This window comes from Netta rufina (genome assembly GCF_964035555.1).
Source record: "Netta rufina genome assembly, chromosome: 27".
In the NCBI taxonomy this organism is placed as follows: Eukaryota; Metazoa; Chordata; class Aves; order Anseriformes; family Anatidae; genus Netta; species Netta rufina.
In genome coordinates this window covers 5,796,408-5,824,388 of record NC_140151.1, presented here as the reverse complement: position 1 = coordinate 5,824,388, position 27,981 = coordinate 5,796,408, and the positions used below count along the sequence as shown (strand labels likewise).

At 61.1% G+C, this 27,981-nt stretch overlaps 1 protein-coding gene across 2 annotated transcripts; it reads right to left on the bottom strand.

The window, feature by feature from the left end:
• Positions 1-166: 166 nt before the first annotated feature.
• TACC1 (transforming acidic coiled-coil containing protein 1) lies at positions 167-27,494 on the bottom strand (the record flags this gene model as incomplete). Of its 2 annotated transcripts, none has more annotated exons than XM_084302405.1 (13): positions 167-3,213; positions 3,405-3,525; positions 3,828-3,934; positions 4,419-4,579; positions 4,680-4,723; positions 5,115-5,191; positions 5,308-5,442; positions 6,797-6,852; positions 8,638-8,836; positions 9,275-9,335; positions 12,946-14,011; positions 19,795-19,910; positions 27,392-27,494. In XM_084302405.1, the coding sequence occupies 13 exons, from the start codon at positions 27,442-27,444 to the stop codon at positions 3,145-3,147; spliced, it is 2,265 nt and encodes a 754-aa protein (XP_084158531.1). In that variant the 3' UTR covers positions 167-3,144. The 2 variants fall into 2 exon arrangements, with proteins under 2 accessions (XP_084158531.1, XP_084158532.1); XM_084302406.1 differs by lacking the exon at positions 27,392-27,494 and adding an exon at positions 20,490-20,647.
• Between the last annotated feature and the right edge of the window lie 487 nt (positions 27,495-27,981).

The window sequence follows — 27,981 nt, the reverse complement described above, 5'->3', positions numbered from 1 at the left end:
AGGTGATAACCACGCTTATTTGAAACCAAATGAATTATCACACAAATGAGGCAGAATCAGGCTCTGCCTAGAAGATTGAGCCACTTTCTGTCTCCCCAGCCCCCTCACTGACCTTACAATCACCCAGAAAGCTTTCAAGAGTGATAAACACAATTTTTATTCAGGCAATGAAACATGGAAAAAATATATTAGTAATCATTATAATAATCTCATTTGTGTGAGTATAACTCTTACAAATATTTACCTGACATATAAAAGGGAAATTATTGTACATATAAAATTTATGTCGATGGCAGTTACATACATTGTACAAAGCAATCCTGGTAGTAGTCACGCAAAGAAAATCTTCCTGCCTCTGGGGGGACGCTGGAAGGACGCGGTGGAAGCAGGCTTGCAGTGGGGGTGGGCACTCGTTGGCACTTCATCGCAGACAAGATCTACTGAAAAACACACACTGGCACACGGCGACACTGGGGGCTCGCGGGCAGGCACCCTCCGCTGTCAGCAAGGGATACTGAAATTCTAAGAGAAGACAACCACAGCCACCTGGGGATCTCGCACACGGCTGGCTGCAAAGGTTCCCTGTGCCGGTGGTGCTCCTGGGCTCCAGCATGGGGCACGGTGCCGTGGTGCACCCGAGGATGTGGCCGGGCACCTCGCGGGGAGCAGCGCACGAGGTCAGGTCTCGCCCCTTTCAAGTTACAAACGCACGCCTTCTATTATATAGAACTATACCCATTATATATATATATTTATATATACGTAACTATAACCATATTATAGTTAATAAATCATTCCTTAGGAATCTTTGCCCGGATCGTAAGTGCATGCTGACAGGCACAGAAATGCAACAGCACTCGGGTGACAGAGGCAGTGAAAGTGCGACCACGAGACACCGGGGAGCGGAGAGGGGTGGGAAGGTGCTGCCAGGTCAGATTATTGCCGTGGGAGCAGCTCTCCAGACAGCCTGGCCTCCCAGCTTGCTCCTTTTTGCAGCAGAGGGAAGACCGGAGCATTTACTGCATCATATGCAAGTCGTAGTTCTGGGGAAGTGCTGGGGGTGGTGAAATCAAACCTCCTGCTGCTACCTGCCACCTCTGAGGGCCAGAACAACAAACCAGAACAAACCTCGTGCCGGGACCTCGAGCTCGTCTGAGCCCCACCTGTTTCCTACACCAGAACCCAGCCCCTGTGAACTTCTTACAGGCTCCAAAATTCCGTGCACAGCTGCTCTCTGGCAGCCTGCTCCCTCCTGCTTCCAACAGGCTGCCGAGAGGAAGCCGCCTCCCTAGGATCTCCATGGGTCTCAAGGGTTTTAATCTGATCATACTGAGCCTTCTGCATGCAGCACATCCCGTGGCAGCGTCACTCCTCGCTGCACCACCACCACCTGCAAAACCACCAGCTAATGGAAGGGCACCCACAGCGGGGCCGGGAAGGCTGCTTTGGGGCCAGAAGTGGGAGAATAAGGGAAGGGAACGGTGCAAGGCTGCAACAACCCAGGTGCTGGTGAAACCGAGGGAAGGGGAGTTGTGCTCCAGTGGGCTGTGGTTGGCTTTTTGACTCCCCAAGCAAAGGAAAAAGGAGAAAAAAAGAATAGAAAAAGGGATTTTTCCTTTCTATCAGCTGTGCAAAGAGGTGAATGTTCAACACTGAGCTGCAGGTGCACACAGCATCAGCCATCAGCTTCCTCACTGCACTGCTCCAGCCCCTTTACTGGGTTAACTGGGAGCTCAGGGAGGAGGTGGGGACCCTGTGTGTGCCAGGGCAGGCTGCCGACTGCTTTGTCTTCTTAAGTGTGTAATAAATCTCTCTATACATAATATAACTAATAAAATATATATCAGGTGTATGGCTCTGGTTTAAACAGATGTTTGCACTGCATGCTCAACACGGGGATTAGAAAATAGAGGGAGAACAGCTTAATTCTTTTACAAAAAGGTAGCAGCAAAAAGGTTTGCTAAGGTTTTAGATAGGCCAGGTAGGAAACAGTCCCAACAGCAAATGCTCCCCGTTTGACACTTCAAGGCTGCCCGAGCAAGGTGAGAGCGAAGGACCCTCCAACCTCAGCAGTTCTCCTGGGGCTTGGCATGCCCGGAGAAGTAAACACCTCTGAAATACAGCAGGCAGCCTGCCTGCACAGCCATTCCGATTTTGGGTTGAATCCAGACAGATTTCTAAGCGTGTTTTACTGCTGTCTGGATCTGTCTTTTCTTGTAAAGGCAGCTTTTGTTTGATTCTCTTAGTATTCAGTGCTGCAAGGGTGTTTCTCAGAGCAGCAAGACCCAGAGCACGACTGCACCTCTCCTCACCTTTCTGTACTGATTGGAAAGGGAGCTCTAAGTCAGAACTGTGGAGACGTTTAGGGCTTGCTTCCTTCCTGCTGCAACATCAGAAGTGGGGGACTAACCTCACTACGGCGCGAGGTCGGGCTCTCATGGAGATGAGGTTACTGCTGATGGAGCGGCCGTACCCGCGCCGAGGGAAGGGGATGCGTGGCAGGACCGTGCCCAGCTGGGAGAAGTCAGCAGAGAGCCGAGTGCAACGCTAATAAAGTGCACGGACACAGCGATGCAGGCATCCTTCCCCAGGGGCTGGCACGGCCAGGGACCAGGATGTGCTGTGCTGGGGTTCACCGATGTGCCAGCAGCCAGGATCAGCCCCCAGAATAGTGCTGCCTCCCCCAAAACACCCTACTGAGAGCCTGCTTCAGCCAGGGGCTGCGGCGGGTGCCTGGGGTCCCTAAGACCCCTTTGCTGCCCACCCACCCATGTGCCAGGTCCCCCTACCCAGTGCAAGGGCTCGATGGCTCTGAACCCAGCACGGGGCAGGAGTTACCATGAGGCTGGATCCATGCCGTCAAGCATGTGAAGACAACAAATGACAGCATGTGGGGGGCACCACCAAACCTGCTCCCAGGTGAGGGGGGCTCTCGCGGGGATCCCCGAGGAGCAGCACGCCCGCGGGGGCTGAGCAAAGCTCCCAGCCCCTGGGCTCCCACCCTGGGGTGTGCGGGGAGCTGCGGGGCCCGGCAGCCACGCGTGTGCTTCTCTGCTGGGGGGGTGCTCCTGGGTAATAAGGCAAAGTGCTTGAAGGTACGAGGAAAGCGGCCAAGTGCAGAGTGCTGGACGAGGGGCGGTGAGCTCAGTCTGTCCTTCCCAGCTTCGCTATCAGCTCGTCGCAGATCTTGGTCAGCTCCTCGATCTCCTGGTTCTGGAAGAGAAGCAGCCCCTGAGGACCCCCGTGGTGGCACCGCTCCTGGTGCCCAACTCACCCCGGTACTTGTGGCACAAGGACCTGCAGCAGCACACAGCCCAGCACCAAAGGACGCCCAGGCACCCGAACAGCACCATGGAAGCACAGAGTAACCCAGCACAGCCCATTGAGGCCGGGGGCCGCGTTACCTTCTGCTGCAGGGCTCTCTCCAGGGACTCCACCTTCATCTGCTCCTTGCGCAGCCCAGCGTGCAGCGCCGCGCTCTCCGCTTTGGCTTTTGTGCGCACCTGGGCGATCTCCTCGTTGGCTCTGGGGGGGTTTGGAGAGAAGGGGGCTGTGGTTATGTGGTTGGGCACAGCCAGGAGCCCTGTGACACGACGTCAGACTGTGCTGCACCAGCACAGCCCGGCTCCTGAGTGCCTACATGCATCAGGGGTGCCCAGGCAGCTCCTTGGCAGCACCAGCGAGCCCCTGCATGGCCTGCACCTTCACATCAACCCCAAGCTCTGGGTCTTGGTGCTGCACCCGGTCAAAGAACAGGTTAGAAGGCACCTATCTTCCTCCTCCTCCCTCAGCCTGCACCCTACACAGCCCTCAGCTGCGGCTCTTACTTGTCTAATTTTTCCTCTGCATGGACCTTCAGAGCCTGATACCGCTGCTCTTCTTGCTTGACCCGGTTTAAATAATCCTGGGCACACTTCTTCAAGGCTTCTTCATTCTGGAAAATAGAGAACATCCATCTGTGCTGGGACTGAGCAGAGAGACAGAATGCGTTCTGCAGGTGAAAGAAAAAGGCCTTAAAAAGACCCAGTTTCTCACTTACAAGGGGCTGTAGCCCCTTATCCAGCTCAGCAGCAAGGAAAAGCTGCTGCGTACGTGGAGCCAGGGGCTCTGAGGGCTCCTTGCCCTGGCACCTGCCTCGGACGCAGTTTCTGCCCCAGGGCACGATGCCCTGCGCTCACCACCAGCAGGACAGCCCCGGGGAGCAGGCTCCTCGTGAGCCCAGCTCCACCACTGGCTTCCCACGGCATGAAAGAGGCTCTGCTCGTTTGTCAGCAAGCTGCTGGAGCACAGCAGCAAGCCGGGGTCTCAGCAAGGGCTGGGGCAGCAGCCAAAGCAGCGCCACGTGGGACCTGAAAGCCGCTGCACAGGACCCCGGCCCCAAGGGGCTGCAAGGAGGGGAAGAACACCGAGACAAGGACCTTCTTAAAGCCTTCGAGGACGCCCTTCAGGTTCTCGTATCTCCTGAAGAGATCCGACAGGGACCTCTCCACCGAGTTCAGGTCTGCCAGGGCCTGGTCCTTTTCCATGGTGAGCTGCTGCAGGTTCTTCTGGGACGTCATGTTCGTCCTCTGCTCGTCCTCTGTGAAGGAGAACCAGCAACGGGGATGCGGGGACTGAGCAGGGGCGGCTGCGGCAGCAGCTCCCTGCCCCTAACACCCGGCCAGGTGGTGGGACCTTACCTATCATCTGGGCAATGGTCTTCTCGTACTCGGCCACGATTTTCCTAGGATGGAGGGAGAACAGGAGCAGGTCAGAGGCAGCAGGCACCCCCCTACAGCCCTGCTCTAGCAGGGGGCCCCGCCACCCCTTGTCCTGACACGAAGGCAGCCCGAGCAGCAGCCGGCCGCAGAGCCTGGAGCACAGGAGCTGGGCTCCAGCTCCCACCATGGTGCTGAGACCCCCTCCAGCCGCAGCTAATGGGATTTCACCAACGTGACAAGGAAACCGCAGGCTCAACACGGCACAAGCACAAAGGGAACACGTCTCATAACGCGTCCCTCCCCGCTGACGCCGAACCGTGTCATCCCATTACGGCCCCACAGCCCAACCCGAGCTCCTAGGGGCAAGCAAAGAGCACAGCATCCCCCGAGCACGATGCAGCCGAAGGTTTTTACCTCATCTCCAAGACTTCCTGACGGCTCTCTTCGTATTTCTTCTTCCACTCCTTGGCTTCGATCTCCTTCGTGATTATCTGGGAGGCAGCAGACACGAGACCCTGGGGCCGTGCTCCGGGTGCACCCCCGGCCCCAGAGCCTGCCCTGCTCCCCCCATCCCATGTCAGCATGTCGGGGCTGCCCCCGGCCTCACCTCCTCCCTGATGAGCGTGAGCACGGCCGCCTTCTCGGAGGCGCTCAGGCAGATGCCATCCAGGGGGCTGTCGCTCCTGCTCCCGCTGGTGATGCCCACGGGGGATTTGTCCGGCAGGCACAGCCCGGGGCTGCCCTGTGGGGGGAGATCACCAGGCTGGGACACTGCATTTTGGTGACTTTCTATTCACCCTCCTTCCCGGATTTGGGGTGTCCTCCCCCATTTCATCAGCTCAAGCACTGAGTGTCCCCTCCTGCACACACTGACAGCTCGGGGCCTGGCGTCTCTGCTGGGCTTTAAAGCAGCCTTGGGGGCTGCCTGCATCACCTCCCGGCCAGGTGGGGACACCTCTGACACTGCTGGCACTATGGGGACGTTTGTGGGGTCTGCAGCAGCATTGCTCGGGGTCTTCTCCTCCTGGGGCCCAGCCCCTGTCTCCCAGGGCTGCACGGCAGTGAGGGCAGGGTGCGGGGCCTGCAGGGCTCCAGCAGCCTGGAGCGCCTCCAGAGCAGCATTCCTGCAAGCCTCGTCCTCCTCTCATCATCCCCTCACAGCCATCTCCTTGGAAACAGGCTGCGAGGCCATAAATAGCGAAGTGCTGCGGAGAAGCCAACCTGTTTTCGCAGTGTTTTGGAGACGAATACACTTCTCTCTCCCTCTCTCCCCCCTCCCCGGCATTTCGACCATTGCCAGATGCCAGCACCAGGGAGCCCCGCACGCCTCCCAGGGGCTCCAGCCCGGGGTGGTTTTTGCAGCAGCCTCCATGGCATCTTGCAAACAGGTGTGCACCCAAAGGCCTGCAAGTATCTGTAGCTGCTGCCTACCCCATGGCAAATCCCCCCACCTTTTGGGATGACCAGGAGCGACTGCCAGCCCATGCCCTCAGCAGCACCGAACAAAAGGCTCACTTTGCCTCACGTCCTTGAGGGGCTTAGCACAGTTAAATCTGTCTCAGGGACGCTAATTTTGCTGATGTTGCTAATCTCACTGTCATCTGATTCCCACCTCCAGCAGCTTTGGCCAGGGGCAGCTAAGCTGGCACAGGGTCCCCCCTGCTGCACCGGGGTCTCGGGGCCACCCCAACCACCCCTTGGGGGGCACTGGGGATGCCCCAAGCAGAGTTGGGGCACTGCTGGCTGCAGGGCCAGGCTGCCAAAGCAGGCTGCCCTCGTTAATCCCCCTCTCTGCTGTCAGCCGGCTTCCCGAAAGCTGCGTCTGAGCCTCCCTCGCAGGAGGCACCGGCACCAGCAGGGCCAGCCCCAGCCTCCTTCCTCCTCACAGACACAGCCTCTGTCCTTCTGCTTTGCACACTGTGAATTCAGAGAGGTTTTGGCAGCACTTCTGGGAGCAGCGGGACGTTTGCTGCAGCCTCTCCCGGTTAGCAGGGCAGGAGCACCAGCACCAGCACCAGCCCTCAGCACCCCACAGCCCCACACCAGCAGGCAGAGCCGCCCCGAGGCACAGGGAGGAGGATTCAAGTGGCACTTACAGGGAAGGCACCAGGCCCATCCTTGTCTATCTGCTTGGAGAGCTCCTTCTCAAAGCCTAAAAACAGAGAAATTCAACATTTTAGATGCCTGGAAGCAAGACCCCGGCAGCAAAGGGGGTTTGCTGGGGTGCAGAGCTGTGCAGCTGTGTCTCCGTGTCCCCTGAGCTCCCTCCCCAAAGGATTCTTTTCTTTGCCCCCAGCTCCTGCCCTCGTGAAGAGGACGCATCCTGCACCCCCGGCAGCCTCTCGTGCCCTGGTGGAAGCCAACACTCCCCTCTGGTGGCCCCACACGTCCCGGCAGCTGCCACGGCAGCGGTTCCTGGGGACCGTGGTGCTGAGGATGCCCTGGACATCTCGGGTGGGGGAAGCCCCCTGCTCGGCCACCCCAAATTGCACCAGCCCCAGCCCCACGCCAGCTGGGCCCGGGGCCAAAGGAGCTGCACATGGCCCCTTCTATTCCTGGCAGCAGTGGAGAGAAGCTAAAGGCTCTCCTCCAGTCGGAGTGCTCGGGACGCCCTCCCACCCCATGGAACTTGGGATGTGATTTATGAACCTTGTGGAAACAACTGCGGACATGACTGGTTATTCACCTGTTAACCAGACAGAAAATAAATAAATAATAATAATGCAAGAACGCAGCTAGGGAGAAAAAGATGCAACATGAAGCTTGTGGCTGCAGATTCCCCGGGATTTCCCCATTTATCCCCGCACCATGGCCAGCAGCCGTGTGTCCTCTGAGACCAGCAGCAATAACTAACGCCTCCCAGGCTCACCGTTAGCTGTACAAGTCTCCCTCCCCTGCGAGACAAAGGGCTGTTTTCCTCTCCTGAGAGGTTTGCAGCTCCGCATGACATTCAGGAGCGGGGATTAATGGGTGGCTGCACAGGAGACAGCTGCGAACCTTCCGTGCAGCCATTTCTGTTTGCACCTATAACTTTGCTATTGATTAAGTGCCATGTTGCCTGGCTTTTAATTATATTTTAATGGATTGGTCAGAGCAGTTAATTACACAGGAGACAGGCAGCAAAGCACCAGCAGTAGCGCCAGTGCAGGCTTCTGTAGCAGTCTGGAGATCTCTATTAGCCAGAGCCCCGTGTGCTGGGAGCTACCACATCCCAGCAGCTTTGCTATGGCACAGGTAGGGGCCCTGCAGCCTCGAAGGCAGGCACAGGGCATTGCAGGAACATCCCCCTTGGGCTGGACGAGTTGCCCAGCTCAGCCTTTGCCTTGGCTGTCCTTGGTGAGACAGACACTGGTAGTGCACAGCGTCACGACGCTTTGTGCACCCGAGGCGCTACTTAGGGAGCGCTTCTTGTAACCACAATAACCAAAATCAGCCTGCTCATCACCTGTGCTTTGCCTCTGCTCACACTGAGGATGAGAAAAACCCAAGCAGGATTGACACTTTGAATAACAGCCCTGACTTTGCATTTGTGTTTTACTACTGCGGGTCAACCTGCACCTGGGGAGGTGCCGGCCTCATCCTGTGCAACAACAAAGCTGGTCCCCTCCAGCAGGGCAGCGTGCCCAGGGAAAGGGGCTGCGGGCGAGCCGGGAGCTGCAGGGCTTCCCAGCACAGTGCCTCCAGGAGAGTGCTCCAGGCTGAAGGAGTCTGGATGAAGGCTGCCTGCACCATGATGTTTCCATAATGAAAGCAGCGCAGATAAGCAATCGGAGGTTTCATTATGGCTTGCGGTAACCTTTAGTCCTATCAGCACAAATGAGACGTGATGAAGCTGTGTTGCCTCGACAGCACAAATGCATTGCCAGAGGCTGCAGGGATTACCCGGGTGCGGGCATGGCTCACCTCCAGAGCCAGAGGCAGCGAGGACGCTCCCTACCTGCCTCCACGCCGTGCTTTGCCGCCGGCACGGGGACGTTCGAGCACTCGAAGTACTCCAGGTCATCTTCGGGCTCTCCCTTCTTCTCCAGCCCGGCTGGTTTCTGCACGGAGGTGGTGGAGGCCAGCTTCTCTTCATCAGTGGCATGTCCATCCCGATTTGCAATATCTGGGATTTCTGAGATCAACGCTCCTTCATCCTGCGGGATCAAGGCATGTGGTTAAGCAGGACCGAGCTAATCCGTGGGGCTCAGGCAGCCAGGCTGTGCGGATGGCCAGCGGGAAGCACGGGGAGGCTCAGCACCCACAGCCAACTGCTCCCCAGCAGCCACTCGGCAGGCTTGGGCAGAAGGAAGCCCCCCAGGCCCCAAACAGAAGGAATTAATGAGCAGAATCTATTAACCCGACCGCAGAGCTCGGTGCTCTGCTCCGGCCCACAGCAGGGGACAGGTCTAAGTCCTAAGACACCGCACGCACGGCCCCAGCAAACCACCAAGCTGCCTGGCCAGGAAGCCACGTGTGGAAAGGCTTCTCCACCGAGCCCAGCCAGCATCCAGCCATGCCTGGGCACCCCGGTTACTTCATTTCGGGCAGCTCTCCTCGTGCCACCCCACGCCAGCAGCAGCCCTCCCACCTACCTGGGCGCAGACGTCCAGCACCAGTGCCTGTGTCTCGTACTTCTTCACCTTGCAGCCGCTCCTGTGGGACAGAGAGAAGGAGCCAGGCTGAGCTGGGGCTCACAGGGGTTGGAGGAGGGGGAGAGGCGGGGGGCGCGTGCGAGACAGCCCAAGCAGAGGGGAGCAGCCCCAGCGCTAGCATTGCACCCGCTGCGCAACAGCGAAAACACTCACCGGTACCGAGGCAGGGCAAGTTCTGGAACAAACAGAAGGAACAAGCACAAAAAAACACACAACTACAAAGGGTTTGTCTTCAAGGTGTTTATTCCTGTTGAAGGTAAGGGTCAGAGATAACACCCAAGGTACTGGCGGCGAGAGAGGCAATTGCCAAGGAGCCTGAGACGAAAGGCGTCCCTTGCTGCACGCTCGCCTGTGCATCCCGAGCGGCAGTACGCCTGAGGGCACGCTGCTTTGCTGCAGGAACGAAGCACTTCCAGGCTGCCTGGAACCTGCTGGCGTGGCCGGGGCCCGTCTCTGCAGCATCCACGTTCCCACGTGGGCCAGGCCTGCCCGGCCAGAGCTCTGCCCAGAGGTTGCTCTCGCAGGTGATCCGCGACCAAAAGCTCCTCCTGAGGCTTCATTCTGGGACACGCCATCCTGCCAGCTGCTGGGCTGGCTGCACGGGACTGCAGACATTGCTCCATCCCAACATAACGGGCTGCAGCATCTTGAACCAGTTGGAGGCAGCAGACGGACGGTCACGGAGCAGCCCCGGCACATGCGGTGCCACCAATGCCAGCAGTGAGATGACTGCACCACCACGGCCCTCACCCCTTGCACGGGAAGGAGAGCAGTGCCCACACCCCGGCATGAGCTCACAGCTCGCCACCCCTCGCCGCGGGGCTGGTTATCTCCCAGCTGCACTGCCATGCCTGAATTTCCCAAAGACAGCCACCCGCTGACCCGCAGGCAGCTCTGCTGGCAGCCCACGGCACTGCTAGCCCATACCCAGCACCGCAGCAGGGCCGAGGTCGGAGCACATTTGCAGGGGGACAGCCCTAGGTTTTAGGAATCATCTCCCCGTCCCATCCTACACATGCTCTGGCAGAGCACGAGCAACGTGCCATGGCACAAGGACATTTCGTTTGCACGCTGCCACCCACAGCCGTGTCAGACAGAAATGGCTGTTGGCTGTTTTTCTCCATCACTCCCTAACGCAAGAATCAAACCGCAGCTCACCATGCCCGTGGCAACCTCTCCGCCCTGCCCAGCCTCTCTGGATGCTGCGGGCACACTGCCTGCTGGCTGCTTTATCTCCCCCCACACACCAAGACAGCAGCTCTGTGATTCAAGGGGGTGTGCAGCAGGGCAAGGCGGGCAGCCCGAGCTCAGACCCCAACCTGAGGCCAGCACAGGCGGACACCAGCAGCCCTGTTCCCGATGTGCTCTGGGCACCAGCATTTTGGGCTGGATAACCCCAGATCTCGCAGCGCTGCCCACGTGCCCGCTGGCTGCTCGGGCACAGGCAGAGCCACCAGGCTGCAGGTCCCAAACCCAAAGAGCCACTGCGCAAAGTCAGGCTGTAAGAAGGCAGGTCAGCTCTCAGCCGAGACACAGATGTCCGCGCTTGAGCCAAGCTCTAATTTTGCTCGTGCATATGGCAACGGGCACTAAGCAGACAAGAAGGGCGTTCGGATGGATGACATAAGACCAAGGATAAGCCCAGCCCTCCCACTGCCCTCACAAGAGGCAGCACCAGCAGCTCCCTCGCCCAGGGACCTGTTTCCAGCCGGTGCTTTCCACCCTACCCCCTGCCACAGCAGCTCCTTCCCCAGGGATTTTCCACGGCACCGGTAGACACCCTCCCCTCCAGGACTAAAATCTGGAGCTGGACCGCACTCACAAACCTGCCCCCCTCCCCGACACACTGATTTCGAGGATGTACATCGCCGGAACGCGTTGCAGGTGGGCATGCTGTGAGAGCAAGCACAGGCACCGGCCTCCAGTGCAGCTCTCGGCGCCCCGGGCGCGGGGGGCGCGGGTCAGGAGCAGAGCGCGAGGCGCAGGGCGAGGAGGAGCCTGCATGCCATGGAGACGTGTGGGGCCAACACACACCCAGTCGGAGAGAGGACAGAAAAAAGCAACCAAGGAAAGGATGACAGAAAGGCAGCAGAGAGTACTTACAACAGAAAACAGAGAAATTTCACTTGTTCAGTGGTCCTGATGCACCCGAGAATAGACAGGAAAGAGACAGACAGATGGAGAGAAGAAAAGCGTGTGAAAAGACCTGGGTATTAGCTCCCGTTTGGAGAAACACAACGAGTTGCACAGCTCTGGCTTGTCGGGAAGGACACAGATACCGGATGCTCAGACTCTGCACTCGCTGCTCCCAGAGGTGGGATGAGACTGAATCAGGAGCCCTGCTCCTCAGCAGCTCTGGGGTGACGGAGAGGGGGCTGCAGCTCTCCCTGCTGCTTCCACCCACAGCCAGCTCCTGCTGGCCCCGGGGGCTCTGCAGACACCCGCCTCGATTCTTTGCACAGTCTAAGACACAAACTGCTACCGTGCCCTTGGCTTTGCCTCCCAGGCGTTACCTCCTGTCCCCGCACAACCCCCCCCAGCTTTCCTGCTGGATATCCCATTAGCAGAGCGGTGGCTTGATTTGCTTTTACAGTCAAATCAGCCACGATCCCTGTGCTCCCCAAATTTCCCCTTTTAAGCTTATTTTCTGCTTTTGCTTTCAGCTGCTTCCAGCCACCAGTGCTAAGTGCAATCGCAAATTATCCTGGAAGGACCCCAAATTGGCTGGGCAATTACTCCCTCATGTAATGTTCCCTCTGCGTCCCCTGTGTGCTCAGAGACCCGCAGAGGGCCAGCCCTGCCTCAGCAGCTGCTGTTCTGCGCCCTACAGCTTCAAGCTCTTAAAGGCAGGCTGAGACTCAGTGCTGCCACACGGCTTGGAGGACATTCATGATAGGATAGGTGAAAAACCAGGAAAATAGCAAGGTTTATGATTAAACCTGCTCCCAGAGGAGGGTAATGCTGCCTGCGTTCCCCACCGGCATTAGGAAACGTCCCCGCTTACAGGGGGGTTTTAAATAGCACGGTGCAGGAACTAAACCTGCACTGAAAGCTTCCCACATGCGCTGGGATAGTTTGGCGAGGGACAACGAGGTCCCCACTGCCCATGCAGGAGTGACAAAGCAACAAAGGGCCTGCCTGTAAACCTCCTCCTCTTCCCCTGTCGCAAAAAGGGAAATCCAGTGGCAGTGCCCAGGATGCCCCAGCAGCATCCGACCAGCCAGGAGCCACCCCCAGCTGCAGCCCCACGCACGCTGCTGTGTGCCCGGAGAGCCCGGCAGCCTCCCAGCGTGCTGCAGAGGCTCACAGAGACCCCTGACCCCACAGCACGGGCACCTCTGCCCCCAGCCAGACCCCAAGATTCTCCCACTGTGCAGGTCCTGCTCCAGCCCCCAGCTCTGTGCCGGGGCTTTGCGGTGCACCACGTGCCGGCCCCGCTCCGTGACACCCGTCCCTCTCACCCCACCTGCTCCTGAGCAGCGGGGGGCTGGCAGGGAGAGGGGAGACGCACCTCACCGGGACAAGGGCAGAGAGAACCAGGGGGGCAGCAACACGAGAGCCCGAGGCACAGGTTGCTCTCCCAGAAGGTTTGGGTGTGCCATGGCACTCACGTTATCAGGCGCGATTTGGGCTTCTTCGGGGAGTCCCTGCCCTGCGCGAGCTCATCTGGCACCTCCAGCGTCTGGGACTCGAGGATCTCGTTCAGGCTGTTGTCGGTAGCGGGGCAGCAGTCGGCGGTGCTGGCAAGGGTCTTGGTGGGCTTAAAGGGATCCATGGAGTCGAAGTTATCGGGGTCGAACTGGTAGGAGCCCTTGGGGAGCGTGGGCGAGTGCTGCAGCGCTGGGCTGCCACTGAAAGGGTTGGGGTCTGGGCTGTCCCACGGCGCAGCAGCTGCCCTGGGGGGGCCCTGGGGAACCCCTGGCTCCGGCGGACCCCTTTCTGCGTCCTCAGCAGGCTTCCTCGCGGGATCCCGGTGCCTCTTCGGTGTCAGCTTGCTGGCCGGTATCCTGCTGCCCTTCCTCGGCGTGGCTCTCCGTGTCTCCGTGCCCTCTCCACCCTCCGTGACATCGACCTCAGCTTTTGGGACCTGCCCTTTGGCCTGGGGGGCCAGGTCCCCTCCCGGCTCGCTCACCGGCAGCGGGAGGCGGCGGGGGGTCGGAGGGGAGCTCTGCAGCTTGCAGCCCCCTGCCACAAAGGGGTTCACGCTCTCATCGTACTGCTCGGGGTCGAAGTGGTAGGAAGCGGGGGGCACCGGGGGCTCCTCCGCAGCAGGCTCCACGCTTCCTTCTCCTTTCCTCCCCGGGGAAGGTGGTTTTCCCTTTCGGAGCTGGCCCCCACCGGGCGAGCTCTCCTGTGCCAAGCCATCCTCCTCCTGCTCCGCCAGCCCCGCGTCCCCACCGGCCGGGTCCCCTCCCGACATCACCGGCTCGTGGGCGGCTGTGCCCGCATGGGGCACCGGGGCCGGCCCCACAGCACAGCCAGCACCAGCCCCAGTCCCGAGGGCGGCCGGGTGCTGGGCTGCAGCCGGCGGCTGTGTCAGCGATGGGTCTTCAGGGCCGCTTTCCCCTGCGCTCCCCGCATCGGCTGCAGGGGCTCCGATCTCTGGCTGCGCCGCATCTTCGGGGTGCAGCCCCCGCGAGCTGTCCCGGCAGGCGGCCCCGAGCAGCTCTGTGTGCCCTGCAAAGAGAAAGCAGCCCGTCAGAGCCCTGCCTGCCCGCACTCCACAGCCGAGCCCCGTGCAGGAGCCAGGCGCCAGGCTTGGGTTTCCCTCCCCTCCTCGTGCCTGCTCCAGGACCAAATTTTACAGGAGCTGACGACCCAAAGCTCGGCCTCCCGAAACTCCACTCCAAGCACTTTCTCTAAAATTCAAAGCCCATGAACGGAGTGGAGGGAACGTACATAAGCCACCACGTGCAGGGCGAACCCCTGTGTGGAGGCATTGTTCTGCACCACGCCAGCAGAGCCACCAACATCTCCATTTATGTCTTTGCTCTCCCACCACTTGCTCCCACCCGGGGTGCCGGCAGCTCCAGAGGGGATTTGCAATGCCAGAGCCGCCCAGAGCCACCAGACAGGGGCCGGGACAGCCCAAAAGACTCGTGTCTGAGTGGGGGCAGCAGCAGGGCATCGCTGCTCACCTGGGTGGGGGGTTAAATGCGACCGGGACAAATTCAGGGAAGCATGACAGGAGAAAACACCACAAAACGTGATTAAGCCCCGGGGTGAATGGGAGTGAGATGCTGTGCTGAATGAGTAAGCACATTACAGGCTGCAGAGGGGATTTCGGGGTCAGCCACCTGCAGGCAGCCAGCGCAGGGCTGAGGGGCATGGGGCAGGGGGATGCTCCTGGGGCTCTCCTGGGGAACCTCATCGGTCCCACTGTGCCCCCTCCCCGAGGGCTCCTCCAAAGCGAGCGAGGCTGAGCTCATCTCTCCCATGCCTGGTGCTTTCCTAAGGTCCCATTTCCCCTTGAGGGGATTCTCCATCCCCCTAGAAACTGCCTTCACAGCAACCAGCTGCCATCCCAAAATGCAGATACCCCCACTGGCATCGAACACTGCTGACATCCCTTACCCCTGTCGGGGGCAGAACCCAACCCGTGTGCTCCAGGAGCTGCAGGCTGCTGATGCTCCTGCCCACAAAATGTCTCCGCAGCACTCCAGCATGCAGCGGAGGGAGAGCACCACCCCCGTGTGTGCTTGGTGATGGGGTGGGAGGGGAGCAGTGTCCTGGGGCTGGCCGGCAGCGGGGGGAGTTGTTTGGGGAGGCTCTGCCACCCCCGGACCCCTGCAGCACGGCCAAAACTCAGCCCCACACTGAGACCCCGCCGGCACGATACAGCCGGCTCACCACGCTGCTGTCAGAGCTTCTTAATCACAAATCCTGATCCATGACTTAATCGCTATTACTCCAAGCCCTTCCCCTAAATCCTTTTACTGTTTCATCTTTTCGTTGCTGTCAGGGTATGGGGAAGCTCCTCACGAACCGAGTCCCCTGAAAGCTGCACCCACCAGCACCCAGCGCACCCGCGGCTCTCCTCCCCGCACCTCGGGGTCTTTCCTCCCCGCACCTCGGCCAGGTCTTTCCTCCCTGCACCTCGGCCAGGTCTTTGCTCAGACTCCCAGGATGAAGCAGAAGGGGCCATCGGGCTACTCAGCACCCACCAGGGAGTGCCCAGGACCCTGCAGTGCTCGCTGGCACCTTTTTGGGGAGGTGCAGCCAGGAATTCCACGGGCAGAACAAAACCGGTGCTCACCCACAGCCTGGTCTGGTTTGAAACTTGGCCAGCAGCGGGGGCACTGGAGGCTGGGTGCTGAGCTTAGGCAGGGGGAAGCTGCTTGCCCCTCTGAGGCTGTAAACATGTCCAGCTCCCGGTAACGTGGCCGTGGGGGGGTGGGAGGGTGCAGGAATCACCTGCGGTGCTGCAGGAGGAGGCTGGAGCCGGGCAGGCAGCGAGCACCGGCTGAGCCCCGCGCCACCCCCACCAAGGCCACTGCTGGCAGCCGTGCCAGTCCCAGGCTGGCAGAAATGGAAAGGGAATCTGGCAGGGACCTGGTTCCTGGGAGAAGCCAGGACACCGAGCCAGCAGCCCTGACTCAGCTGACAGCTCGTGGTTTGCATAATTGATCTCCAGGATGCTAAAAGCCGTGGAAATGAATCAGGAGGGGCTGTGTGCTCCTGAGACTGCAAAAAACTCCCTCCGGACAGACACTGCCTTGCTGCCCCACAGAACGCATCGGTAAACACAAATCCAGTGGAAATGTCCTTGGAGCGCAGCCAGAAAAGGCTCTGAGGCAGCCCCTGCCTTCCCATCCCTAGGAACCAAAAAACCTTCCTAACAGATCCAGAGAAAACTTGATTAATTTGCTGCCTTGCTCAAATGTTTTAAACTTCAGTGAGACATCCCTGAATGGAAGAACAGACTTCAAAGCCTGGGCAAAAGGCGCCTTTTAAATGCATTTTGCATTCCCACCAGAAGGTTTTGCAGCAGACGTTCTCACAGACAGAAGCCCATCCTGGTTTCCAGCCCAAGCAATGAGTAATTACTTCTTGAATAACAAGCAGGCGGCAGCGAAAACCACCTCTCCCCATCCCTGTGGATGTCCTCAGGGCGGGGAGAGAAGGGCTGAGCGCAGGCAGCAGTGCTCACAGGGGTGTTCCTTCAGGATCCGCCTGCCCCGGGCAGCTCCGCGCACCCAAGGGATCGTCCCCGCGTGCCGGGAGCGCATCCTGCTGGAACGGCCCCAGCCTGCCCAGCACAGCTCGTGTGCTTTCACACCTCGTGTGCTTTCACACCTCGCCGTGCAACACACAAACACTGCCTCTGGAGCCTCCGCTTCTGCCTCTCACTCCCTTCCTGCACCCACAGCAGCTCGGCTGCTCCGCTGCCTGCAGAGGGGACAGGGCAGAGCCTGCGCGCTGCCCGGGGGTCCCTCATGGTGCCAGCAGCTTTGCGGTCGGGCACGGGTGCACGCCTGCTTCTGGTCCTGCCGGTGGACACGGAGCAGGTACTACGGAGAAAATGGAGATTTTATGCTCTGAAGAAAAGCGTGGAGAGGGGACAGTCTGGCACCGCGGTAATAGCCGCGTTGTGCGCGTGCACTGTAATCGGTGCGCTTGTCTTCCTTAGGCTGAAATTACGCACCAACGCCGACTAACCGAGCAGCTTTCCTGCACGCCAGCCCTCGAATGAATCAGTAAAACCTGGCAGCAGCAGCAGCGCTGCGACGCAGAGACCCCGCGCCCTTTTCATCCCCCACAGCAGCCAAGCGAAGCAGCAATGATTCCCCACGCAGCCCTGAATGCTGGCGAGAACACCCCCTCCGCTCCCCGCCGCCCCCGACTGCCTCTCGCTTTGTGCACAGCATGAGTCAACGCAGTTCTGCCTCTGCTCGCACACACAGCCTGAGCACAGGATATCTGGACTGTGCATTCAGCTCAGGCTTACGTAGCTAACGACTTCTTTCCTCCTCTGGCTTCCCGCTTTCGTTTAGCAGACATCGGTCTATTTTTAAAACCTTTTCTGTTAAGAATTAGCATACCGACAAGCGATGCTGCCGGAAACACACCGGATAACACGTGCCCTGCATCAGGGCAACAGAAGCGAAGGCTGATGAGCGCTGCTCCGTCGCTAACGGCTCCATATTTGTTGCTTCTGCTCGCTCCCTTGCACAGATATCTCCTCCTGGCACGTGACTGAAGATAACTTCAGCAAGAACGGGACAGAATTACAGCCTCTGTCATCCGAGCCAGCAGGAGGAAAGCTGTTTGAGGGATCCTGAGCGGGCATAAAGCCTAACCACAGCCCCCCACCCAGAGGGATGGGACCAGCTGAATTTTTGTCCCTGAAAGCAGAGACACGCCTGGGGAAGGCTGCACCCGCAGGTCTGGGCTGGGCAGTTTTTGCCATGACACCAGCACAGGGGCCAAATCCTGCGCACCACAGGGCACCGACTCTCGTGGCAGCTCCACCAGGGCCGCAGGGACATTAGGCTGGATCTCCTCCTGCTCCTCCGCTCCCGACACACACACAAGGGCACAGGCTGCTGCAGAACAGCCCCGTCAGAGCTGGGAAGCAGCAGGGAGACGAGGGCTCACATCAGCTGGGGTACAGGGAGCACACACCCCAGGAAGCTTCTGCACACCCCGAGCTCCTCACGGGGAGCCCCTGCCCTGCAGCCCCTCAGAGTGGTTCCTGAAGCCTGGGCAGAGCAGGGACTGAGCAGGGAGCACCACGAGACTGTGGGTTTGGCCCTGTTTTCCCCAGCCTCCAGCTCTCCGCAGGGCAGAGCAGAAACCCAGCTTTGCAGCGAGCACCATCCTTGGCCCCACAACACTGCCACCTTTGTGCACAGGCACCGGCTGCTCGGCGGCGGTGGGGAACTGGCACAAACACGCGGTCGGGACGGCAGCTCCCCGAAACAACGCGCTTCCTCAAGTGGAAAGACCCTGATGTCTGCGAGGGGAATTTCCCAGGAAAGCCTTCATCTTTCCTCTCCCCCTCAGACATTATCCTACAGACTAAAGATGCCTCTATCCCTTCTTAAAGGGAAGGATTATTCTGAGAGCTGAGATTATCAGAGGCACAAACCGAGCACTCTCTTCATCCAGGGGTGGAAAAAAATTAAATTAAAAAAAAAATAATCTGTGCTTTCCATGGGGGTGGATGGGCCCCAGACCAGGCACATCTCTTAAACCCAGCCGAGCAGCAAGGTGCCAGCCTGCTGCTGCAAGCGTTCAAGAAAAGCCCAACATTGCAAGTCCCAGAGCGGGGGCTTGGCAGTGAGGGGCAGCTGGGTGAGAGCAGGGGATGCTCGAGAGGGCCCCACGCACGCTGCCCTTGCCCCGGAAGCGTTTCCTCCTGCCGGGGCTTGCAAAACTCCTGACACCGCCCGGTCACCCTGCTCTGCAAAAGGAGCAGAGGAAGGAGAGGTCCCCTCCCTGCCCCGATAACCTCCCGTGCCTGTTGCAGAGATGCCAGAGCTTCAAAGCCTCCTCCTGCAGCACAAAACCCAAACACAGAGCTCAGCCCCAGAGACCAGCTGCGATTCCCCACGGAGAAAGGAGCACAACCAGGGCGAGGGAGATGGTGCCCAAGAGGCCAAGGGTTAACGGAGAGCCACACTCAGAGGAGCAGCGGTGAGACACGGGGACAAACCAGCAGCAGCACTGGCCTCTGCCAGCAACAGAACCCCCCGGGTTGCAGCTGATCCCCGGCGATTTCTCCAGTAACAGGGCTCAGCAGCACCGAGCTTCTGCGTTTTTAACAATGCAGCAGAAATGCCAGGCTGCTCTCCCTGGGAAAAAGGGACCCAGCACAACAAAACCTCCACCGCAGGGCACGCGCGAGGCAGCTCCCACCACCCCGCGCCCCCGCGCCGGGAAGCAGCGGGAGGCATCGCCGGGCTCTGCACAGCCAGCGAGGGAAGCAGGAGCCGGGCGGTTTAACAGACAAAATGATTCAACAAAATCCTTTGTTCCTCTCCATCAATCCATCACAGCCGTCCTGGCTGCAGCCTCTGCATCCCCAGGCTCAGCCCCAGCCCGGCAGCTCACAAAACCCATTCACGGCCCCCACCTCCTGCAGCCGCGCTCTCTCCCTGTCTCGGTGTGGGGACAGTGGCAGGGTGTGACCGGCGGTTGCAAAACGGCCCGCTGATAATTTCACCCTGCACAGGCATGAGCCAAGAGGGGCTGAATTGACTCTTTCGAGCCTGCAGTGTCATCCCTGCCCTCCCGAAGGGATTCGGTGAACTCAGCCTTTAACCCACGCCAGAGAACAGCCCTCCGCAGAGCGCGCACAGCCCCGAGTGCTGGCATTTGAACCATCCAGGCCATTAACCACAAAAAATGTGGCAGGCATTATTCAAAACAAGCGACTTCTCCTCCTTGACCCCACCCTGCTTTTCTGCAGCCCGAGCAGAGAGCCGACACGCAGAAGGCTCTCGCTTGCTCCTTACCTTGGGTCCCGGCCTCGGGCTGCGGTGGTCCCGGCGGCGGCTCGCAGAGCTCCTTTAGCGGCGAGCAGACCGGCGTTTCTGCTTCAGGGGTCTCAAAATTACCTTCGGAGTCCGAGCTGCCGAGGGGGGGGAAAAGAGTGAGGAATTACCACTTTCAAGGCTAGCTCCGAAATCCTCCGCACCGCCTACACATCCAGCCAGACCGGCTCCCGGGCCAGGCCAGCCCGCTGCAGGCATCCTGCGGCCGCCCCTGTCCTTTCCAGCAGGCCACGCTAGCAAACGGAAAAGGGAGAGCAGGTGAAACAGGATCAGCAGCACCCCCCGCGCACCCCCGAGCCCCCGGGGGTCGCTTTTGCCGGGGCTCTCCCCGTCACCCCGAGCTTTCCGAGCATCCACCACTGACCTCCAGGGACGCGGCATCCTCCCCTAGGGCTCGGGGGGCCGCGGCGCAGCGAATTTGGGGAGCCGGCCTCGGTGCCCGGCGCTCGCCGGCACCTTCTCCCGGAGAGCAGAGCTCGCCATTGCCGAGCAGCTGCGGGCAGCCCCCGGGGGCAGCGCTGCCGAGGAGCCAAAGGCGATGCGAGGCGGGGAGCGGCGAGCGGGGCTGGAGGGAGCCGGGAGCGGCGGGCGCCCCATGCACGGCGCAGCCCCGCATGCAGCCGGGCCACGGCGAGCGCGCCCGTCCCCGTACTTGCCTGAAGCCCAGCGCCTTGCTCTCCGCCTGCGAGTCCTCCTCCGCCTCTCCGCCGACCCCTCCGTCCTCCCCCTCGGGGGCGCCCCCGCCGCGCACCGCCGACCACGTCCACCTGGCCCACTGCACCGGGGACAGGAGCTGCCAGGCGCTGAACGCCATCGCCGCTCCCGCAGCTCGGCTCGGCTCGGCTCGGCTCAGGCCCCCGCCGCCCGCATCTCCCCGCCGCCGCTCGGCGGCTGCCGGCGCTGGGCCCTCCCCGGACCGTGCCGCTGCCGCCGGGGAGAGCGCCCGCCCCCGCCCCGCACCGCCCCGCACCGCCCCGCGCCCCCCGGCGGCGCCGACCGGGGGAGCGGCCCCGGGCGGGGAGCCCCGACGGGGGGGGAGAGGGAGAAGGGGGAGGGAGCCGGGACCGGGGGGGGGTCGCCGGGGCCGGGGAGGGGTCGTCGGGGCCGGGGAGGGGTCGCCGGGGCTGGGGGGGGTCGCCTGCCCCGCTCCGGGCGCCGAGGGCATCGCGCCCCCCGCACCGCACCGCCCCTCAGCCGGCGGCCCCACAGCGCACACCGGGGCCGGGCACATCGGGCTGGGCACACCGGGCACAGCCCCCCCCGCGGCCGCAGGGAGCCCCCACTCTCTCCCCGAGCTCTCCCAGGCCGGCCAGGGGCTGCACCTGCCCCCCCCCCCACCCGGCCCGTGCCAGCAAACGACCCCCAGCCGCCGGGAGCTGCCCCATGGGGCCGGGGGCTCGGGGCAGCCTCGCTCCCAGGGGCGAGGAGGGGGCGGCCGGGACCCAAAAGGGATCGCTGCCAGGGGTCGGGTGCAGGGAGCTGGAGCCGGGGACGGAGGAGAAGGAAACACCTGCCCCCGCTGTTTTCCAAGGAAATGCCAACTTCGCTGGCCCTGGCTGATGCTATATCCTTCCGTGGCAGCGAGATTTATTTATTTATTAAACCATTGTTTAGAAATAACAGCAAATTGTCCCTTCAGAAAGCAAGGCTGGCATGCAGCTCCCTTGGGAACCTTCCCCGTAACGAGGGCTCTCACTCCCCAGCCCGTTACCTCCCACATGCTTTGCTAGAGAGAGGAGCATAACGTTACTGAAGCACCGCAAGGAATGTCCGGGGGTTCAGCAGCAGATCCCTTACAGGCAGCGGCATTATCGGCTCTGGACAGTTGCTGTCGTGGAGCCTGTAGCTCCCCAGTGCCCGTGCTGACGGCCGGCACACGCACCCTGCTCCATCAGCAGCTCCCAGGTACAGGCTGGGAAAGGGCAGACAACTGTCCAGCTGCAAACCCAGCCCAGCCCATCGAAAAGCAGCACTGCCGGCCCTCGATAGCCACACCAAATGCTCACGTGGCAGGCCAAGACCACAGCTCGATGCTGCTCTGTGAATCATCGGCCAGCTCGCAGCGCCAGGAATGCTCCGCATGGGCAGAGAGGCCTCTGGATCGGGAGGGACCCGTCCATCTGGTCTGGCTGCCTCTGACACCAGCCTCTATCAGGCACTTCAAAGGGCCTCATTCCTCATCGTGGAGCATCTCAAATAACCTCCCTACAGGGAACCTTTCTTCCAAGCTTCCATCTGTTGGTGTCCTTATTAAATATCTGTGTCATTGCTGCACTCTTGTACTGTCTGGACTCTGACAAAGGAAGGCTCTTAGCGCCTCACGCAGCATTTCCAAACCCCCCCCAAGAGCACAGGCTCTGCCGGTCACCCCAGCAGGTCAGTGGCAGAGGCAGCCCACGGCCCCAGGCACGTGGGGCAGCAGCACAGCACCGCCACCACGTCACCAGGGTCCTGGGGACAACGAGCCTCACAGAGCTCACGGCCACCGTGCAGCAGACACCGAGCCACAAGTGGGCTAAGTGACTCTTATCAGAGCTTATCTGAAAAAAACAAGAGGGCAAAGCAGCAGCAGAACCTCAACATCCTCTTGCCTACATCTGCTCTGAGCAGAACCACGCAGCCACTTCCCCCCATCTGAGGCAGCAGAGCTGATTTCTGCAGATGAATTTTACATAAGGAGATCTTCAGCATGTGTGGCGCGCTGCGAGCCGTGCCGCAGCACCGCGCTCTGCAGCCTCAGCTCCTCCTTCCTCCCCCCCTCCCTGCCTGCCACTTCACAAATCGCTGCTGCCCCAAAAAGCCCCGCTGAGCGACCACACCGCTGCATTTCAAACTGGCTCACGGCTGCCTGGATCCTGCCAGGGACCTCGTGGAGCAGACAGAAATGGGAATCACGGGGGCGCAGCAGCTGGCGCGGGTGGCAGCAGCAGGACCAGGCTGCCTCTGCTGCAGGAGGAAGGAGCTGCAGCAGCCACGGCAGCGGCACGCTGAGTTCTGCAGCCCCCCCTTGTTGGGACATGGGAGGAAGTCAGCAGCATCCTTCCATTGTGCAGCCTGCACGAGCACCATGCCAAGGGGGTGGCCTCCCACCAGCCTCGGAGAGGAAGGAGAGCGGCTGGCAGGAACGGGGTCAGTGGGGCTGAAGGGCTCCGGCCAGGAAGCTCCGGACCCGCAGGGCCCTGGGGGGGAGGATATCGGAGCAGCTAAACAGCGAAGCCTGCTTCCACCTGCTGTCTGCAATGAGCAATTAAGAAAATGCCTCGAGTGGCATTTTCCAGCTTGGCACCCAACCCAGACTGGCAGCAGCGCTGGCTGCAAATCAAACACCGAGGAGATAACCTGACTTTGTCGGTCACACCGGTGGCTCTGGCTGCCAAACACTGCTCAGCAGAGTCAGCAGAGACATTTCTGCAGGCCGGAGAGGATGCTGACCTGTTCAAAACCAGACCTGCCAGCAGTTTCCATCAGCACGGGGCAAGCAGCAGCTGGACGGGCTGTCCATGTCACTGCTGTCACCCCCACCCTGGTGCAGGACGTCGCTGCGCTAGGCACTGCCCGAGCACGGAGCCACGCAGCGATGCACCAGCTCAGGCTGCCCCCCAGACCCCTGCTCTGGGCAGCCCCAGCTGCTACGGGAGAGGCAGCAGGCAGCGGGCACAGCAGGCAGCGGGCACACAGCAGGCAGCACAGCATCTCCTGCAGCACAGAGTGACCTAGAAACAGCTCGCACAGCTCTGCCTGTGCAGGAGAGGGGGAGAGAAGCGGCGCTCTGCTTTGGCAGGGACCAACGCGCCCTGCCCGGGGGACAGAGCAGCCACCCAGACCTGAAGGTCACACAGCGTCAGAGACCAGAGACAAAGCTGCAGCCTGCGGGAGCCAAAAAGATGCCAGTCCTTGAGCCCCAGGAGGGACTGTCCCCATCTCGCACCGCCTGGCTGGCAGCAGTGCCTCTGCCTGTCCTCGGCCCTAGAAGCGCGTCGTGCCCCATCCTCGCTGCCACCACGCCTTAGTCCCCAGGAAGGGTGCAGGAAATAAAAAGCTGAGGAACAGGAATCGCACGGCCACACTGGGCATGTTTTAAGCTGAAGTGCCCCGGGTTAGAGGAAGGAGTGTACCTGAGTTTCCATTCTTGTCCCTTTCATTAGGCAGCAGAACATCTATTTCTGGCTGCGGAGCTTTTCTGGGCACGGCTCTGAAAGCCAGCACATCCATTTCTAGCTCAGAAATGGATCTTTTCTGGGTTCTCATTTTTCTTCTCCAGCTGCCTGAGAGCCTCCACCCCTGCTGCTCCACACGAGGAGCCTGCCCACAGGGACCACGGTCCCCTGCCACCAACACCGGGTGCCCGCGGTGTCCCTGACGGGCAGGGGACGGAGCCAGGCAGCGGGACCGGGCTCTCCCCCAGTCTCCACCAGCATCACAGACACACGGGCAGAGCCAGGGACCTGCAGAAGTGGCGTGCAAGGCCACAGCACGGGATCTGTGACAGCTGCACAAAGCATGAGGCCACATTTCATTGCTATGTAAATCTCCCCATGAGCTCGTATCGGGCACTTTGTCCACACAACTCTTATCTCCCCTCAGATACACTGCTGCAAGGTGTTTCATACGAGCCACCCCGTTCTGCTCATGTTTTCCTCAGTTTAAAAGGGACCTTGCAGCAGTGTAAAGGTAAATTATTCCCTGCCATTGCCTTGTGAAAAATGCAAACTTTGGGAATTAGGAGAACTACTCACACTAAGCTTTCTGCACTCTGGTGGTGACTGCGCAGCAAACGCTGGGTTGAGGCTGTTCCACAACACGCTGCCTGACCTTGGCGGTGACACTGAAAGATTAATGCTGATGCCTCCCATCTGCAGCTCACCTGCTGGGGCCGGGGAGAATATCCGAGGAGAGGCTCCATCTCTCACTGCCTGGCAGCCCAAATCAGAAAGGGCCCTGGGAAAGGGCGAGTGATGGGATGGCAGAAAACGGTGATAAGGGCCAGCAGCCCCAGGGCTCCTGTCCCTGTGAGCCCTGGGTGGGTGGGGGTGCGCTCACTAGGGGGCACGCCAGGGTGGCACCATTGGGCACAGCCCTGTGGACACGGCACCATGGGCACGGCACCATGGGCATGGCACCATGGGCATGGCACGGGTGTTCCCCGTCCCTCCCAGTGTGTGACAGTCGCACTGCCCAACCCTGCCACCCCCCTCGGGCATTTTCCCACCATTGCTGCTGCCCAGGGCCAACCCAGGACGCCGGGAGGACAGATCTGCTGCAGCGAAGTTCACACCTTCCTTCTGTTCTCTCCTGACCTTGAAGGAGCCCAATCTAGAAACCGATCACGAGGCTGAGAAGTGTGGCAATGACAGCCGTGGGACTCAAGGCAGGCAAGGTGCCACCTCGGGCCCTGCCCCTGCCACCTGCGTGCCAGGGAGCAGCAGAAGACACCCCAGGTCCCTGAGAGCCCCGGGCAGTGTCCAGCAGGGATGGTCCCAGTGCACCACATGGGGCCCCTGGGACTGCTCACAGCTCCGGGATGCGCCGGTTCCCATCGCTACACATTCCACCAAAATAGCTCTGTAAAAATAGCAGTAAAGGACACAACTGTCACATGTGAGCCTCAGACAGCACCAGGCAGCCCCCAGGTCCCAGCTGTCTTTCCCCACCACGCTGCTGTCACACCAATAAACACAGCCATTTGTGGCTGCACTCGAAGGGACCGATGTACGAATGAACACAACTGCTATTCCTGCCTGTTAAAAAACAACGTGCGTGGCTTAATCTCACTGATCCTAGCTGTGTGGATGTGTGCTCATGCAAAGCAGTTCAGTAGAAATAGCCTGGAGACTCGTGAGTTCCAGCCTGCTTTTCACACTGATGCTTTACGAACCAAGCATCTTCCTTCATCTTGTTGCTTCTTTACTCCCCTATCAGCTCCTTCGCTCTGCTAAAAATACCAGTGCTATGTGGCAGGAATGCTCTTATCAGGTGTTTGTCAGGCCTCGGCTCCTGCATTTTTGTTAGGGCTTGGCGATATTGTGAAACCCAGACAGCAGCTCGGCCTCGCAACCTGGAGAGCCAGCAGGGACAGGGGAGGCAGAGGAGGAGCAAGGACAGCAGCTGGCACAGGGCACAGCGACGGGGAAATACTGGCACAAATAAACAAGGCAAAATTTGCTTAAGGTGGAGGAGGGCAGGTGGGAGCAAGGAACAGCAGAGTCAGAGCAGACAGATAAAAGCGAGGGGGAGGCGATGTCCTTGCACAGCCGGCAGCACGGAGCCTGCCCGGGGCTGCCAGCCCGCACCCGGGCCCAGCACCGCTGCAGTGGGTGGCACGGGATGGACCAGGGACCCCGCAGCACCCCGTGACGAGCCCCACGCGAGGAGCACCATGAGGCGGAGCATCCCCAGGGCCCTGCCATGTCCAGCGGCCCTCTGGCACCTCCCTCCCAGCACAGCAGCCCCTGGGAAGCCCCCTTTGGTGCTCCAGGGGCTGTGGCTGTGCCTCGTTTGCCCGCTGAAACGCCCCGCGGTGGGCAGCTGCCTCGCCACGTCCCCAGCACGTTCCCCTCCCGTGGCCGCCTTCATGCAGCTCTGGCTGCTTGCTCCAGCACACAGCGAACAATGGCAGGGGTTTTCTGCCTGGGAACACCTCTAGTTTATATCTAGAACACTGCAAGGAAATCATGGGCAGGGCAGAGCAGCGACAAAGGACAGAACGTGCTCCTTTCTCCCTGGCCGAAGCCAGAGCTTGCAAACTGAGAGGTGTTTGTAGGCATTCAGCAGAGCAGCAGCCGAGAAGTGGCAGCACCTGCTCGCTGAAACCTGGCACACGCTGCAGGGCACGGGCAGGGCAGGGCAGGGCAGGTGCAGGCAGCAGCCACCCGCAGCAGGCCGGCGCTGCTGGCGTGCACCCGATCTGCTCCCGCTCCGAAACGCAGCAGCAAAGCTCCCCGAGCGCACCACGGGGTGGCTCACTTAAGGGAAATATTTCTGTGTTCCAGGGAGTGTTTTGGTTGATGTTGAGATAAGCTGTCCCCGGCTCTCCTCTCCAGCACGGGCTAGCGGGCTGCTCCTTTTGTTCGCAGTTTCCAAACCCTGCTGGTTACGGGCAGCCCCGCGCAGCCTCCCGGCTCCTAGCGGGGACCCCGCTCGCAGCCAGCTCCAACTTCCACACCTCCTTTTCCAACGGCGGCACCGAGAAGTGCAACTTCTGCCCCTGCTCCGCGCACCGCCACTTGCGCAGGGGCGCCGGAGCTGCCCCCACCCCGCGCACCCGCAGCGCCGGCGGAGAGCAGCCCGAGACCGCGGAGCCTGGGGGGGCTTTGTCGGTAAACACGGAGGAGGAGAGGAGGGGAAGCGAAGAAGGAGAGGAGGCAGAAGGAGCCGAGGAGCTTTCCGCCGCGTTTAACCCTCGGGGGTCCCGGCCGCCCCCTGCCCGCCCGGTACGCACGGGCCGGGCACGGCGCAGGGCGCCCCCCGACCCCGACCCCTGCCCCGACCCCTGCCCCGACCCCGACCCGCTCCCCCCGACCCCAACCGCTCCCCCCGGCCCCGGGCACCCCTCACTTACCGGCGCCCGGCGGCGCCCCCCTCCCGCGGCTTCTGGCTCTGGGCCCCCCCCATGGCGGGGCCGCGGCACCGGCCCGGGGCACCCCGCGCTCCGCCGGCCCGGGGGGCGCTGCCGCCGCTCTCGGCCGGCCCCGAAGGCGTCCCCGCCTCCGCGGGGGGGGGGCCCGGCTCGGCGCGGCCCCGGCGGCCGCTGCTCCCCCCCCGCGGGGCCGGCCGGGGGTGCCCGTTAGCCGGGTGCGCCCCTCGACCCCCGCGCCCTGGGGTGCGACCCCCGGTGGGCCCCCCCCAGGCAGCCCCGAGGTGCCAGGGGTGGGCTGCGGGCTCCCACCCGGCGCTGCCCGGGGGTGGCTGGGGAGAAGGAGCAGCCCCAGGGGCACGGTGTGGGAGCTGCCCCTGCCTCCAAAGCCCCGGAATGGGGAGGGTTGGAAAAGCCTGGGGGGGTTGGTGACCCTCCCAAGGACACCGGGTGTAGCCGGTGAGGACTGACCCGGGCACAGCACCAGCATCCCAAACAGAGCGATGTCTCCCCACGTTTGCATCAGTTTTGGTGGATTTATTCTGTCACTTTTCCTCCCTTCTGTCAACCAGAAA